The 13,962-nt window shown below is 39.3% G+C and overlaps 1 protein-coding gene across 2 annotated transcripts in view; it reads left to right on the forward strand.

Moving 5' to 3' along the window:
- Scn11a (sodium voltage-gated channel alpha subunit 11) overlaps positions 1-13,962 on the forward strand; it is a 143,278-nt gene that overhangs the window by 49,111 nt on the left and 80,205 nt on the right. For both annotated transcript variants that reach the window (XM_087216475.1, XM_087216468.1), the window contains exons 12-14: positions 1,458-1,587; positions 2,669-2,907; positions 4,115-4,279. In XM_087216475.1, the coding sequence (XP_087072601.1) occupies positions 1,458-1,587; positions 2,669-2,907; positions 4,115-4,279 (534 nt within the window). The remainder of the gene's footprint in view (positions 1-1,457; positions 1,588-2,668; positions 2,908-4,114; positions 4,280-13,962) is intronic.

Raw genomic sequence — 13,962 nt, forward strand, 5'->3', positions numbered from 1 at the left:
AAGAGAGTGGTGCATTACCAGTGGAGACAAAAGTGTGTACAAAGGCCTAGAAGCAAATGCAAGCAGAACAGAACCCATTAGAAAACTTGCATGTGTGTGTGTGTGTGTGTGTGTGATGAAGTTGGAGGACAGTGTCAAAAAGCTGTGGTGGTAAGGATATAGAGTGTCACAAAAGGCCTTGTAAACTAAGCAAAGGAGTTCACCCTTTATAAGGAGGGTGAGGGCAAGGTTAAGAAGCACTAAAAGAGTTTAAGCAAGAGAATGAGGTGACCCCAGGTAAATTTTGAAAACCTGGATGCACTGTAACACGGATATTGAAGGAGGAAAGATTACAGGCAACCAATGAAGAGGTTGCCATGGTTACACAAGTAAGAGGTAACAGTGGCTTATACCAAGGTTAGAGCAGTGAAGAGGAAGAGAGATGAACAGACTGCATGATCTACACAAGATAAAATTTGACAGTTGAATCGAGTAGAGGATAGACCTGGTGCCTGGCTAACGGCTTAGGCAGATGACTTGATAGAAGCTTATTTATTGAGACAAGAAAAGGGCATGTTTTAAGAGTGGGAAAGATGGCACATTTAGTTTTGGATTGCCAGTTCTAAGGGGCCTGTGGGGCATCCCACCAGGGATATCAAGTGGACAATGTGACACACAGAAGCAGGGGTATGGGGATGTTCAATAAACAAAGTTATTCTTATCATTAAGGCAGGGAATGTTAAGACATGATTTAATTATGGAGACACAAGTCAGAAGAAAGGGAAACATTAGAGAAACAGGCTGGGGAAAGATAGCTATCTCTGAAGCTCTGGTTCGTCAGAACCTTTGGAAAATAGCCATTCTGGATACCGAGTTTCCTGGATAGTTGATGGTTACATCTTTAGATTCTCAGTGATTTTAGAATTGTAGAAAAGGTAGGTGTCAATAAGCCTTTGGGTATAGTCTGAGAGAGTGCTTGAGATTTAGTGTATAGATTTTGTAATATTTAGTTTGAATGTTCTTTTTTAGTTATTGTTTTGAAATCTATATTGGCAGTTCTTCAACGTATGTTCCCAATAGGAATCTAGCTTTGTACATTTATCCCCCACTTCTGATTTTTGCAAGCATTGTTTCCAAATTCGATTTCTTATAGCTTTTATACCATGAGCCAATGCTCACTGACTTTTGTAATATTTTGTTTGCTTTCTGTTGACAATGAGTGAAACACAGGAAAAGCAATTTTTTTCTAGATAGGACTCTAGAAATGTGCATCTATAAGAAATGGTCAAACCACATTTCTCTGACCTACTAATTATGGATAAGAAAACTGAATATATGGCATGCTGTGAAGGAAAACTGAGTTGGTCTATATAAAACATTGAGCACCATTACTGCATGTAGCATTGAGACAAAGTAGTTGTGAAATTTGGGGAGACACAGCCCCTGCTTTAGAAAGTCCACCATACCTCCTCTTGCAGCCACCTCTCCTAGAGCAAACCAAGAAATTATCTCAGAATCTTCCAGTGGACATCTTTGATGAGCATGGAGACCCCTTGCAAAGGCAGAGGGCACTGAGTGCTGTCAGCATCATCACCATTACCATGCAGGGTAAGTTCCTCCTCTCAGTCCAAGGGAAAGTGTAACATGTAGTAATGTTCTCCCATTCCCCATCCTAGTGATCCAGAAGGCCTCCACAAATGAGGCTTCACAGGAATCACCTCACTCTACTGTCATTAAGAGTGATTTCCTGTACTTCTTTGGAGCACATAAGCAAAGTGGCCCAGAGGAAGTAGTCCATCCCTGAACTGAGTGCCACTCTGAGCAGGCCCTTGGACAAGGATGGGAACTGGCTCGACATGGGATGAGACTTCTAACCAAGAGCACAGACAGAGCCTCGTAAGCAGGCCAGGCAGTCACAGGAGGTCTGAGTGACAATGAGAATCATCCAGAGAAGACGTTAGACTTTCCTGGGAAGTGGCAGTTGTTATTGAATTTAGAGTCAGGAATCCGGCATGGGCAACAGAAAACCTGTGTAGATGAGCTGGATCCTGATTAACAGCTGGTAATAGAGCCCAGTTAAGGAGTTGGTGTTCATGTCCCAGCCCTGTTGTTCAAGTTCAGATGGGCCCCTTAGCATTTTTGGACCTATTGCATCACCTTGTTTGGCCAACATAAGTGCCTGAAATGGTGCCAGAGAAATCAGGGTGCAGCTGCCTAATGGCCTGAACTCAAGCAACTGGTAGAGTGTCATTCATTGCATACAGATACCCTTGCCTGACCATCTCTCCTTCCCCTAAGCATTGGTAGTTCCCCATTTCCCTAGTAGGTCATCACCATGGTCTGTCTTGAGAGGACATGGCTTGTGTCTGTGTCCCTTTCTGTCTTGGGGCCACACCCAGTCAGTGTTGACTTCTACATCCGTGTCTCTAACAGTGGAGCCCAGTTCCTCAGTGTGCAGTCAAGATGATGTACTTGACTATAACAGCTGCTAGTTGAATGTGGGAAACTGTCTCTACTGTACTGAGATTGGAAGGAAAACCCTTCTGGCTACCCAAGTCGGTTTAACTGATCATTGATCACAAGAGACCTGGGGGGAAGAAGAGGGAGGAAGAAACATACTCAGCCAATGAGCAACTAGACCGATTCAGAGCTAATTCCTTAACCTCTCCTTCTCATTCTCCTTCTCTAGAGCAAGAAAAGCTAAAGCAGCCTTGTCTCCCATGTGGAGAAAAGTTGATATCCAAATACCTTGTGTGGAACTGTAGTCCCAAGTGGCTGTGCATCAAGAAGGCCCTGAAAATTGTGATGACTGACCCCTTTACTGAGTTGGCCATCACCATCTGCATTATAATCAATACCATCTTCTTGGCCATGGAGCATCATGGAATGAATACAGATTTTAAGAAAATGTTGAAAACAGGGAATTGGGTAACTTTTGTAAAATATAAAGCATATTCCAAACTTTGAATTATAAGTCTTTTATAGTCTAAACCTTTTGTAAATGACCTAAACTAGGCCTTTGGTCTCTGTAAGTGGAATAGAGGTAAAAGACGACATTTAGCATTTTATTTTAACCTTGTTCATATCAATAGTCTTCCACGGGTCCTGTGTTGGCTCCCTAGTACATTGAAGTATTTATTTAGTCGTCCAGCTATAAGCCAGAATAAGGAGAAATCTTGAAGGTTCAGTTATTTGGGATGATGGAGAAAGTGTTAACCCTATGAAGGACCCAGAGTAAAGACTGCCATGGTCCCCAGTGATAGAGATGACATCATTTATCAGAAAACAGCGTGGCTGCCATTACTAGGTGTTCTCCTGGGAGGTGAGTCAGACCCTGGTAGCTGTGGCAGGTCCACTTTCCTAGGAGGGGCTGTGTGGAGCATTCAGGGTGAGGTGGGCCTGAACTTGCAGACTGAGGCCCTTTTAGTACATTTCTCATTAGATGGACCTTATTTCAGTTAAACTGAGAGAACTAATTTAGGGAAGCAGACTTTTCAAGGATGGTTCACTTTAATTCATGGTTCCTATGGAAGACATTTTTCTCGAGGGAAAATTTGTCTCCCAAATATCGGGAAAAACCCAATAATTAGCCACTGGATGCTTTACCTTAATTAATTAATTAATTAATTAATGGGTTAACAGGCTAAAAATATCACCAGAATATCTTGAGGCTGTGCAGTTAGATGAACTCCTCCTGGACTCTTGTTGGTGGAGGATATTTATCCTTAGTTTTTAGAGCTATTACAAACCCTCCACTACTTCCCTACTTTGGAGGTTAGAGGAGGAATTGCCTGATTCTTCCTATCACCCTTCTAACTGCCAAGAAGCCAGTTTTGCTTTACTTTCAACAGAGTGGGAAATAATATTCATTTTCTGTGCTGACATCGGTGAGGTTGATACACACTAGCATTGAGCTCGGCCCTGTGGAGAGGGGCCAGAGAAAGGGAAGGATGGTGAGGTGTGTGTCACACAGAAAATGTTTCTAGTGCAGGGACTTGAAGGTGTATTGTAACAGCAGAGAAAGGACTTTTCATTTCTTTGTAGCCTCTATAAATCCCTGGGAATATTCTTAAATTTTTACTGTCCTAAAAGATAGCTTCCCTTACTCATTTTTTCCCTTTTTGTCCCATTATAGGTTTTCACTGGCATTTTTATGGCAGAAATGTGCCTAAAAATCATTGCACTTGATCCCTACCACTACTTTCGCCATGGCTGGAACATTTTTGACAGCATCGTTGCTGTTGTGAGTCTTACAGAAGCCATAGCCGCGAAGTGGGTGTTCCTGCGCTCCTTCAGAGTGGTAAGGCTCTTTCTTATTTCACTGCACAACTCAGTGGCCCAGTTTGAGAGTCATGAATGAATTCAGTGACTATCTTAGACTAAATCTTAATTCATCTTAACCACAGAACAAAATTTGCACTCCTCCTCCCACTCAAATTCAGTGGCCCTGAGAGCCCCAGAAAGACTTCTTCCAAATGAACCCCTACACCATGTCCACCAAGATGGACCATAGGCAACCATATGCAAATCATGTATCCCAGCATCAGAGCTCTGCTGCTTGCTTTGTGCACAACCCCAAAACACTGTCTTTCCTCATGGAGCTCTATGGTAAGCTCCTCACATCTGGGCTCACAGGGGTGGAAGACTCCAGTGCCAGAGAGAAGGGTGCCAGCTGCCACCTTGTGCTGCCCTATAACAAGATTCCTTCTCATTGCTGCTGCTGTCACATTCCTGCCCTGTAGTCTGTGCCCTGAACCCAGCATTCTGGAGGCATCCTGCCTATGATGAGCTAACTCAAGGGAAGTCCTTGAGATCAGAAAGTCACTGTCTTCAAGGAGTTTTGAGTCCATTGAGTGGCAGAAATGACCATGAAACAGAGCCCAGGAGAGTTATAAACAAAAAAAATACTATAGAACACACATCCAAGAGGGGAGTTGAGAAGCCTCCACAGTGGCTTGATCTGTTTTCTACAGCTATAACAGGGTATTAAAAACTGGTGAGGGCCTTCCTACTGCATCACAACTTGGTAGAAGGCAATACCTGGTGAGAGAGAGAGAGACTGACAAAGAGGACCAGATTTCATCCTTCTATCAGAAAACTACGTTCAGGATAAACTAACTCCATGATAATGACATCAATCCATTCATGAGGGCAGAGCATTCATTTAGAACCTCACTACCACTGGAAGGTCCCACTTCTCAATAGCAATTAAATTTATTTTTTATTAGTAAATGTTTGTAATACATAATAATTACATTCATCTTGGGGAACTGGTACATGTATCTATTATGTCTTGATCATTTTTACCCCCTCCTTCCCTGTCCTCCCTTCTCTAGGTCCCCTTCCCATCTCCACAAAGTCTACCTCCCTGTTTTCTACCATCTCTTTTATTTTGCTCTTTTAATTATTTATATTTTAAGTCTTTCATGTAAGAGAAATCGTGCAATATTTAACTTATGTCTATGTCTAATTTATTTCACTTAGCATTATTGTCAAGATCCATCCATTTTCTTACAAATGACTCACATTTATTCTTCTTTGTGACTGAGTAATATTCATTGTGTATATATACCACCATTTTCATTACTCATTCATCTGTTAATGGGCATATAGTCTGCTTCCATAATTTAGCTATTGTGAATTGTGCTGCTATAAACATCAGTATGCATGTATTACTGTAATATGATGACTTTAATTCTTCTAGGAAGATACCCAGAAGAGGAAGAGCTGAGTCAAATGGACTTTATACTTTTAGTTTTTTGAAAAATCGTCATATTGATTTTCATAGCAGTTGTACTAGTGTACATTCTCACCAGCCAGATTGAAGGATTGTTTTTTCCCCCTCACAACCTTGCAGCATTTAAAAAAATTATTTCTTGATGACAATCATTCTTTCTGGAGTAAGATGAGATCTCAGTGTGGTTTTGATTTGCATCGCTGTAATGGGTAAAGGCTCTGAACATTTTTTCATGTACTTATTGCCCATTTGTACTTCTTTTAAGAACTGTCTGTTCATTTCAGTTGTCCATATTTTGATTGGCCTTTTGTTTTGAGGGGTCTAATTTCTTTTAGTTCTTTATATATATTCTAGATAATTAGTCCTCTGTCTGATAGTTGGTGAAATTTTTTCCCATTCTGTAGGTTTCTTCACTCTGTCACTTGTTTCTTTTTCTGTGTAGAAACTTAATAATTTAATATAATCCTCATGCTGATCCGCTTCAGAAATAAGGAACTTAACCCACTCTTTTGTAGAATAAGTTTGCAGTCTTGCTGACTCCCATTATGAAAAAAGAATGTTCAGTATGTATCAGTAAGAGGCACAGGAAGGGTCTATTAGGCAGAGGTTTAGGACACACTCAGGAGTGAAGCGAGAGTGCTCAAGGAAATTAGGCACATTATTTCCTGGAACAAGGAACATGTATACTTCTCTTGAAAAGGTGGAAAGCCCAGGAAGAGGTGCTCCCCCACCAGGGGTACTGGCCCATTCTACAGATATGGGCAGGGTTTTTTGGCGGGGGGGTGGTACTGGGGATCGAACTTGGGACCTTTTGCTTTCGAGGCAGGCAGCGGAACCACTGAGCTAAATCCCTGGCCCTTTGCAGGGGAATTTTGTAATTAAAACATTCCTTGAATTCTCTCAACCATGCACTTCCCCTCCCTCCTCCCATGTGGTAGGATACACTAAAACCTCTCCCTGGAACCATGAGGAGACTTCCCAAGTTCCCTAGCTCTCTTAATCCCCTGTGTCCTCTAGCTTCCTATCGCTACTGTCAGAAAATATTAAAGGATCTGAGTTTTCTGACAGCTGAGGCCCTCAGAGTGGGACAAAAGGGACAAGAAGGGGATTGAGGCTTTCTTAGGGTAGTATTTTCTTTCTTTTTTTTTTTTTGGTACTGGGGATCGAACTTGGGACCTTGCACTTGCGAGGCAGGCAGCAGAACCACTGAGGTAAATCCCTGGCCAGGAGGCTTTCTTAGGAAAGAGAGGAGGAAAAACAAACCAGTGGGCTCCTTCTCAGTTTGAGCCCCTAGACTTCACCAGGTCCCAAGGATAATGTCGGTTATCACCTGAGTGACCACTGGAATCTGCACAGCTTAGGTCATGTTCCCAGCCACCCAAAAAGGGGAGCTGTGTGATTTAAGGAGCTCACTTTCCTCAGGTGCCACTGCCAAGGCCAGTCTTCTCCACGGTGTCTCGGGACTGGGCTCCCCACACTGGTTGCAGGAGAAACTTGAGACACTGTGGGTCCATCCTTGTCTGTGCCTCTCCAGTGGGCACATTTCACTTCCATCTGAGCCAGGAATGGGGTCTGTGGACCTGAGGGAGAACCTGACGAGGCCACCACACATCATAGAGGATCCTGGTCAAAACTGCTTCCCATTTCTGGTTAGAGGGAGCAAGTGCCTCTTGCCTTTGGTGCTTTCATGTATAAGCACTCATTTTCTAGGGAGTTAGGACTCTCTAACTGCTAGGAAGGAGAAACCTAAGGCTGCAGAGGGTTGTAGACAGGGAGAGAGAAAAAGGAGGAAAAAAGAGACAAACCATGCTTCAGAGGGCAGGGGGTTGAGAGAAATGGGAAAGAAAATAAAAAGCCTTTTGAATAGACTTACCAAAGTCCAGATCCTGATGCCGCTTTTTACCTTTGCCACTGGCTAATATCACTGGGATGGATCTGAGAAGGTCATCCACCCTGTGGTGGAATAAGTTTGGAGGCTCACTGACTCCTGTCTGAAAATGAATTTTCAGCACACATTAGTAAGAGTCACTGGAAGGATTTATTAGGAAGAGATTTAGGAAACACTCAACACCAAAATACAGGTGCCAGAGAAATGAAGCACCTGGAACAGGTGAACATTTCCTGGAACAGGGAACGTTTATGCTTCTCTTGAAGGGGTGGAAAGCCCAGGAAAAGGTGAGCCACCCCCAGAAGGGTACTGGCCCATTCTACAGGTATGGGCAGGGGTTTTTCTTGTTGTCTTGATAAATCCAAACATTCTTTGTATTCTCTCAACATGCTCCTTTATCTTAGGATCAGGTTCATGCTCTTTACTTTCTCAATTAAACCAATTTATGGACTTTCAATTTTGTACGTGATGGGTCTGGTATGAAAGGAGCCTAAATTTAACCAAAGCAATGCTGACATGGATCACCTTGGGTAACTTTGTCTGGGTTCTGGAAGTTGCAGAATTCTTCAAAGTACAATTTTTAGTTATGATTTCCTTGTCTCTTTTCTGTGTAACTTATTTCTTCTATTCTACCTTGATTGAATTGTTGATTTTTTGATGTTATTTCTTGAGCAATTGGGGTTCTGTTCAGAAAGCCCTTGCCTATTCCTATGTCTTCACATTTTACCTATTTTATCTTCTAGAAGATTCAGTGCTTTTGTTTTTATATCTAGGTCTTTGATCTATTTTGATTTTATTTTAGCACAGGTTGAGAGATATAGGTCTAGAGTCATTCTTCTGCCTGTGGATAACCAGTGTTCTCTGTACCATTTGTAAAAGATGCTGTTTCTCCATCATGTTTTTTGGTCCCTTTGTCAAAGATCAAATGTCTGAGTATGCATGGATTTGTTTCTGCATCCTCAGTTCTATTCTGTTGACCAATGTGTCTTTTTTTTTGGTGCCAATACCATTCTGTTTTTATTACTGTAGTTTTGTAATGTAACTTGAAAACCCAGGATCATAATGCTTTCTTCTTGCTCATTTTGCTTAGGATTGCTTTGACTATTCTATGTTTCTGGTTCCATATAAATTTTAAGAGATTTTGGTAGTTCTGTGAAGAATGTTATTTATACTTTCATTGGAATTGTATTAAATGCATATATCATCTTTGATAATGTGGGCATTTTGATAATAATGGTTCTAGTGGCAATTAAATTTAACATGGGAGACGTGTTTTGCCAGGGACATTCAAACACTGAACTGAGGGCTCCTCCCAAACTCATACCCTTCTCACATACAAAATATTCCTGTTCTATCTCAGTAACTCCAAAGATTTTTTCTTTTAAAAAATTTTTATTTTTTATTGATTCATAAAAATTGTTCATATTTATGTGGTGCCATGTAATGTTTTGACACAGTACATTATGTGATGTTGAAATCAGGGCAAGTGCATCTATCTCCTCAAACACTTGTCTTTTTTATGGTTAAATCACTCAAAATTCCTTCTAAAAAAATTCTTTCTTCTATCTTTTTTGGAATATTATAGTTACCTATGGACATTCTACTGAGCAGTCAAACACCAGAACTTATTTCTCCTGGGACTTACTATCTATCCACTGACCAACCTTTTCTTGACTACTTTCCATTGTACCTTCTCCTCTTCTCTCCTCAACCTAATACCCACCATTCTACTTCCAACTTCTATGAGATCAAACTTTTAAAATTCCACATATGTGTGAGATCATGACATTTATCTTTCTGTACCACAGTTATGTCTCTCATAATGACCTCCAGTTTCTTCCATGTTGTTACAGGTAGAATTTCATGTTTTTATGGATGAATAGTACCTCACTCTGTAAGTGTGTGTGCTATAATCACATTTCTTTATTTACTCATCAGTTAATAGGTACTTTGAGTATTTCCGTATTTCCATTTATTGGCTTTTGTGTTTGGTGCTACAGTAACTATGACTGTAGTGATCACTTCAATGTACTGATTTCATTTCCATTTAATTGGATATATATCCAGGAGTGAGACTGCAGGATCATATGGTAGTTCTATTTTTAGTATTTTGTGAACCTCCATGCTGTTTTCCATAACTATACAAATTTACATTCCCAGCACCTGTGTGCAAGAGTGTTCTTTTCTCCACACACTCACCAGCACTTCTATTCTATCTTTTTTAGAATAGCCATGACAAGTGGAGTGAGTTGCTATCTCATTGTACTTTTTATTTGCATCTCGCTGGTTAGTGATATTGAAATCTTTCTTACACCTGTTGGCCATTTGTATGTCTTCTTTTCAGAAATGTCTATTTACGGCTATATCCATTTTAAAATCAGATTATTTGTGTTTGTTTTTTCTATAGAGTTTTTAGTTCTTTGTATATATAATTATTTCTTTCTTGTCCAATGTATATTTCACAAATATTTTCTCCTGTTCTGTAGGTTGACTGTTCATTGTTTTCTTTGCTGTACAAAAGTTCTCATTTTGATGCACTTTCATTTATCTATTTTTGGTTTTATTTTCTATGCTTTGGGAGTCTTGTTCAAAAAAATCCTTGCCCACTCCAATGTTCTAATGTGCTTCCCTTATGTTTTTTTTCTAGTATTTTCACAGTTTTAGGTCTTATGTTTATGTCTTTAATCCAGTTTGCATTGATTTTTGCACATGATCAGTGATGTGGGTTGTGTTAATTACTTTCTCATTGCTGAGACAAAATGTCTGACAGCCAAAGTTAAAGGGGGAAAAGTTTATTTAGCTCGTAGTTTGTAGAGCTTAGTAACTGGCTGACTCCAAGGCAGGGTGGCACATGGCAACAATTCAGGCAGTGGAAGACAGCAAAAGAAGAAAGGGACCTTAACAGCATCTTCCTGCCCCTTTTATCTGGCTGTGTTGATCTCATCCAGACTACTTAGGGTGGGTAGCACTCACACCCTTAACCCTAATGCCCTTGAGCCTGGTATTGCACCATGAATCAATTCCAGCATCTCACACTCTAGATCCAGCCACCTCCAAAAAGAGCCCCACCTCATTCACAAGAGTTTTTTGGGGGACATCTAAACACAAGCCATAGCAGCTTTGTCAAAGGTCAATTGGTTGTAGATATCTGAGTTTACTTCTAGGATCTCTATTCTATTTCATTGTATGTGTCTGTTTTTATGCTAACACTATTCTCTTTTGGTAGTTACTATTCTTTTGTGGTATATTTCGAAGTAAGCTTCCTTTTATCTTTTTGCTCAGAATTGCTTTGGCTGTGGCTATTTGGGGTCTTTTGTGGTTCCATACAAATTTTAGGATTTTTTTCTAGTTCTGTAAAGAATATCATTACTATTTTGATAGGGATTGTATTGAATCTCTAGGTCATTTTGTATAGTATGGACATTTTAACAATATTGATCCTTCCAATCAAAAATCAGTATATGTGTGTTATGTGTATCTTTTTCAGTTTCTTTCAACAGTGTTTTATAGTTTAGATTGTAGCAAGCTTTAATTTCCTTTGTTAAATTTATTTTGGGGTATGTATGTATTTGTTGGTTGTTTATTTATTATAGCTATTGGAAGGGATAGTCTTTTTTTTTCAGGTAATTTATTGTAGATATGTAAAAACACTACTGACTTTTGTATGTTGATTTTGTATCCCTTAACTTTTTATTAGTTATAATAGTTTTTAGGTAGAGTGTTTTAGGTGGGGATATATATTCATATCATCTGCAAACAGTGACAGTTTTACTTCATCCTTTCCAGTCTGTATGTCCTTTATTTCCTTAATTGCTCTGGCTAGTACTCCTAGTACTATGTTGAGTAAAAATGATAAGGATGGGCATTCTTTTCTTGCCTTAGATTGTTACCAGGGCCTGGAGTGTTGTAGACTCCTTCTCAAGATTCTTTCTAGGATCTTGTTGTTCTGAACAAAAATTGGACAAGTGAAAAGAGTAGTGAGGTTTTAGATTTATTAAAGGTATTAAAATGTGCACTACAGAGTGAGTGCAGCCCAATTAAAGTACAAAAAGAAGTAGAGTGAGAGCAGACTGCTGAGAAAGAGAGAGCACAGTGGCCATGAGGTTAATGGTGCTTGAGGCTGATTTGCTGGCCTGAGGATTATAAAGAGGAGGTTGAGAAGACCTTTCAGTGTGGCTCTTTTCATTAAACAGATGAATGAGACCCATATCTCCTTGACAGACAGGTGGGTATCTGAGAACAGGGTCATCAGTGATTTCAATTTTCTCTTCCTTAGAGGCCGCTTTAACCACTTACCAGCCCAATTATTTAAATATAGGATGGACAAAAATTGCAATTTTTTGTTAATTTTTATAGTAGGAAATATAAAAGTGACAATTTTATTAAATTTATTCAATACATTTTTCTGTGTATAGTATATCTTAAAAGATCCAATACACAGCACAATGTTACAATCTGGATGGTAGTGTCTAGTCTCTTTCCAATTCTTTTTGTATTTATCGTCTTTCTTTGAATAGTGCACTACAGTGTCATGTTGACCTTTCCTTTTTTTTCTGTGAGTGGTATCATTTCAATAAAATGTCTACCCACTAAACATAATGGTAATGATGTCAATGATAGATATCTTGGTAGGCATTTCACTATCCTGTATCTTTCAGTTATTTGGTCTAATAGACCTAATGTAAATTGTAAATGACTTTTTGAGCCCCCTTGTTTTGAATAAATAATAAACAAGTTCCATATTGTTTGGTCCAGATGGTACATAAATATTTTATAATAATATTTTCCCCTCACTTTTTAATTACAAGATAGCTTGTTAGATGTTGGTCAGCTCTGCCAACACCACCCATAGAATTATTATACTCATTGACTACTATTGGTATTTTTTAGTTTAATTTATTCTTTCAAGTTCTATCATTTTCTGTATTTTGAATAATTGACAAAAAGGCGGGGTTTTTTTTAATCTGTCCATTTCATAACACAGAATTTTCCTGTCTAATATGCTAACATTTCTCCCATTTTCCAGTTTTCTTTTTTCAGATCTTTTGGCATTTCCTTCCTATTCAGTCTCAGTGTCCCAAATGTGTCCATTTTATATTATAAAAGAATATCGCTGAGTTCTGGAGAAGTATAAAAATGATGTCTAATGTACTTATGATAAGACTTTTTATAGATTGTAGCACAAAATTATAGGTTATTTTTCACAAATAAATTAAACACAAATTGATAAAAGAAGATAACCAGAACTTTGATTTCACTAGAAGCAAACATCAAAGGTGAATACAATGTTCTAAATAAGAAAGTATGCAAGAAATAGTTCATGTAAAACACATAAACAAACGTACGAGTGTATATCCTGCAAAGAAGAATTGACTGGTTGAAATGTTATCTGCCTCACTGAAGCTGGGGATAGTACATAAACCAACACACTGCCTGAAACTGTTAAGTGGTAAAGTGCCATAGTTCTTGGGCCTTTCCAGAGATAAAGAGCCATGAAAGCCTGAACATAAAGGATTTCAGACCACTTTCCTTGCCTTTTGCAGAAAAGATCTAACTGAAGAATAGTATTGTAATTTAGACTCCCATTCTGTACCCATCACTTGCCATTTCCTAGTTCATTCTGGATCCAAACAGTATTTCAAAAGAAGACAAATTGATCTTTTTTGAGATTGTCAGGGTCAAACTGTTTCTGATTTTTAAGGATACAGCCACTAGGTAAGGTTCTTGGGATCTGCAGGGTTTTTCCCATAGCACATTACGGAGCCTATGGAAAGAGAGAGGACTAGGTCTATAGTCCTGCAGAAGCCATACCTCCAGAATGTTGGAGACACATTGAGTCCCTGGAGCATGTTCTGTGAGACTCAATTTCACTACCAGACATTTCTGGCAAAGCAAGCAGCACCAGTGCTTTCTTGGTTTTGTTGTTGTTGTTGTTGTTGTATTGTTGTTGTTTCTTAGAACTTGCCATACCCTGCAGCCCACTATGATTTTTTAAAGACAAGGGTGGAGCCCCTGGGGCTTCAAATAGCTACTTGAGAACAATAAACTCCTAAAAGACCAAGGTGGAGTCCCAAGGGATCCCTTTAGCCACAAGAAACAGTATCCCTCTCAATTCTCTCAATAATAAAATGTCTGATAATTATTTTGTTTAAATCAGTAGAGATAGAAGCCTCTTTTTCAGCATTTAAGAGAAAAAGAAAAAAAAAACCTTAGATAATTGTGCAAGGATTTGCGTTTGTTATTTATTGGCTGTAACACTACTTTTGCATACTTAGAGCCCCTTGAGTTGAACTTCACTGGCTATTTACTTTGTTCCCTCAGGCTCTGAGGCATAAATTACCTAAATTTCTGTTAGAAT

This window comes from Heterocephalus glaber, unplaced genomic scaffold, assembly GCF_053883595.1.
Source record: "Heterocephalus glaber isolate CG9 unplaced genomic scaffold, H.glaber_assembly_v1.0 deba00000122, whole genome shotgun sequence".
Classification (NCBI taxonomy): Eukaryota; Metazoa; Chordata; class Mammalia; order Rodentia; family Bathyergidae; genus Heterocephalus; species Heterocephalus glaber.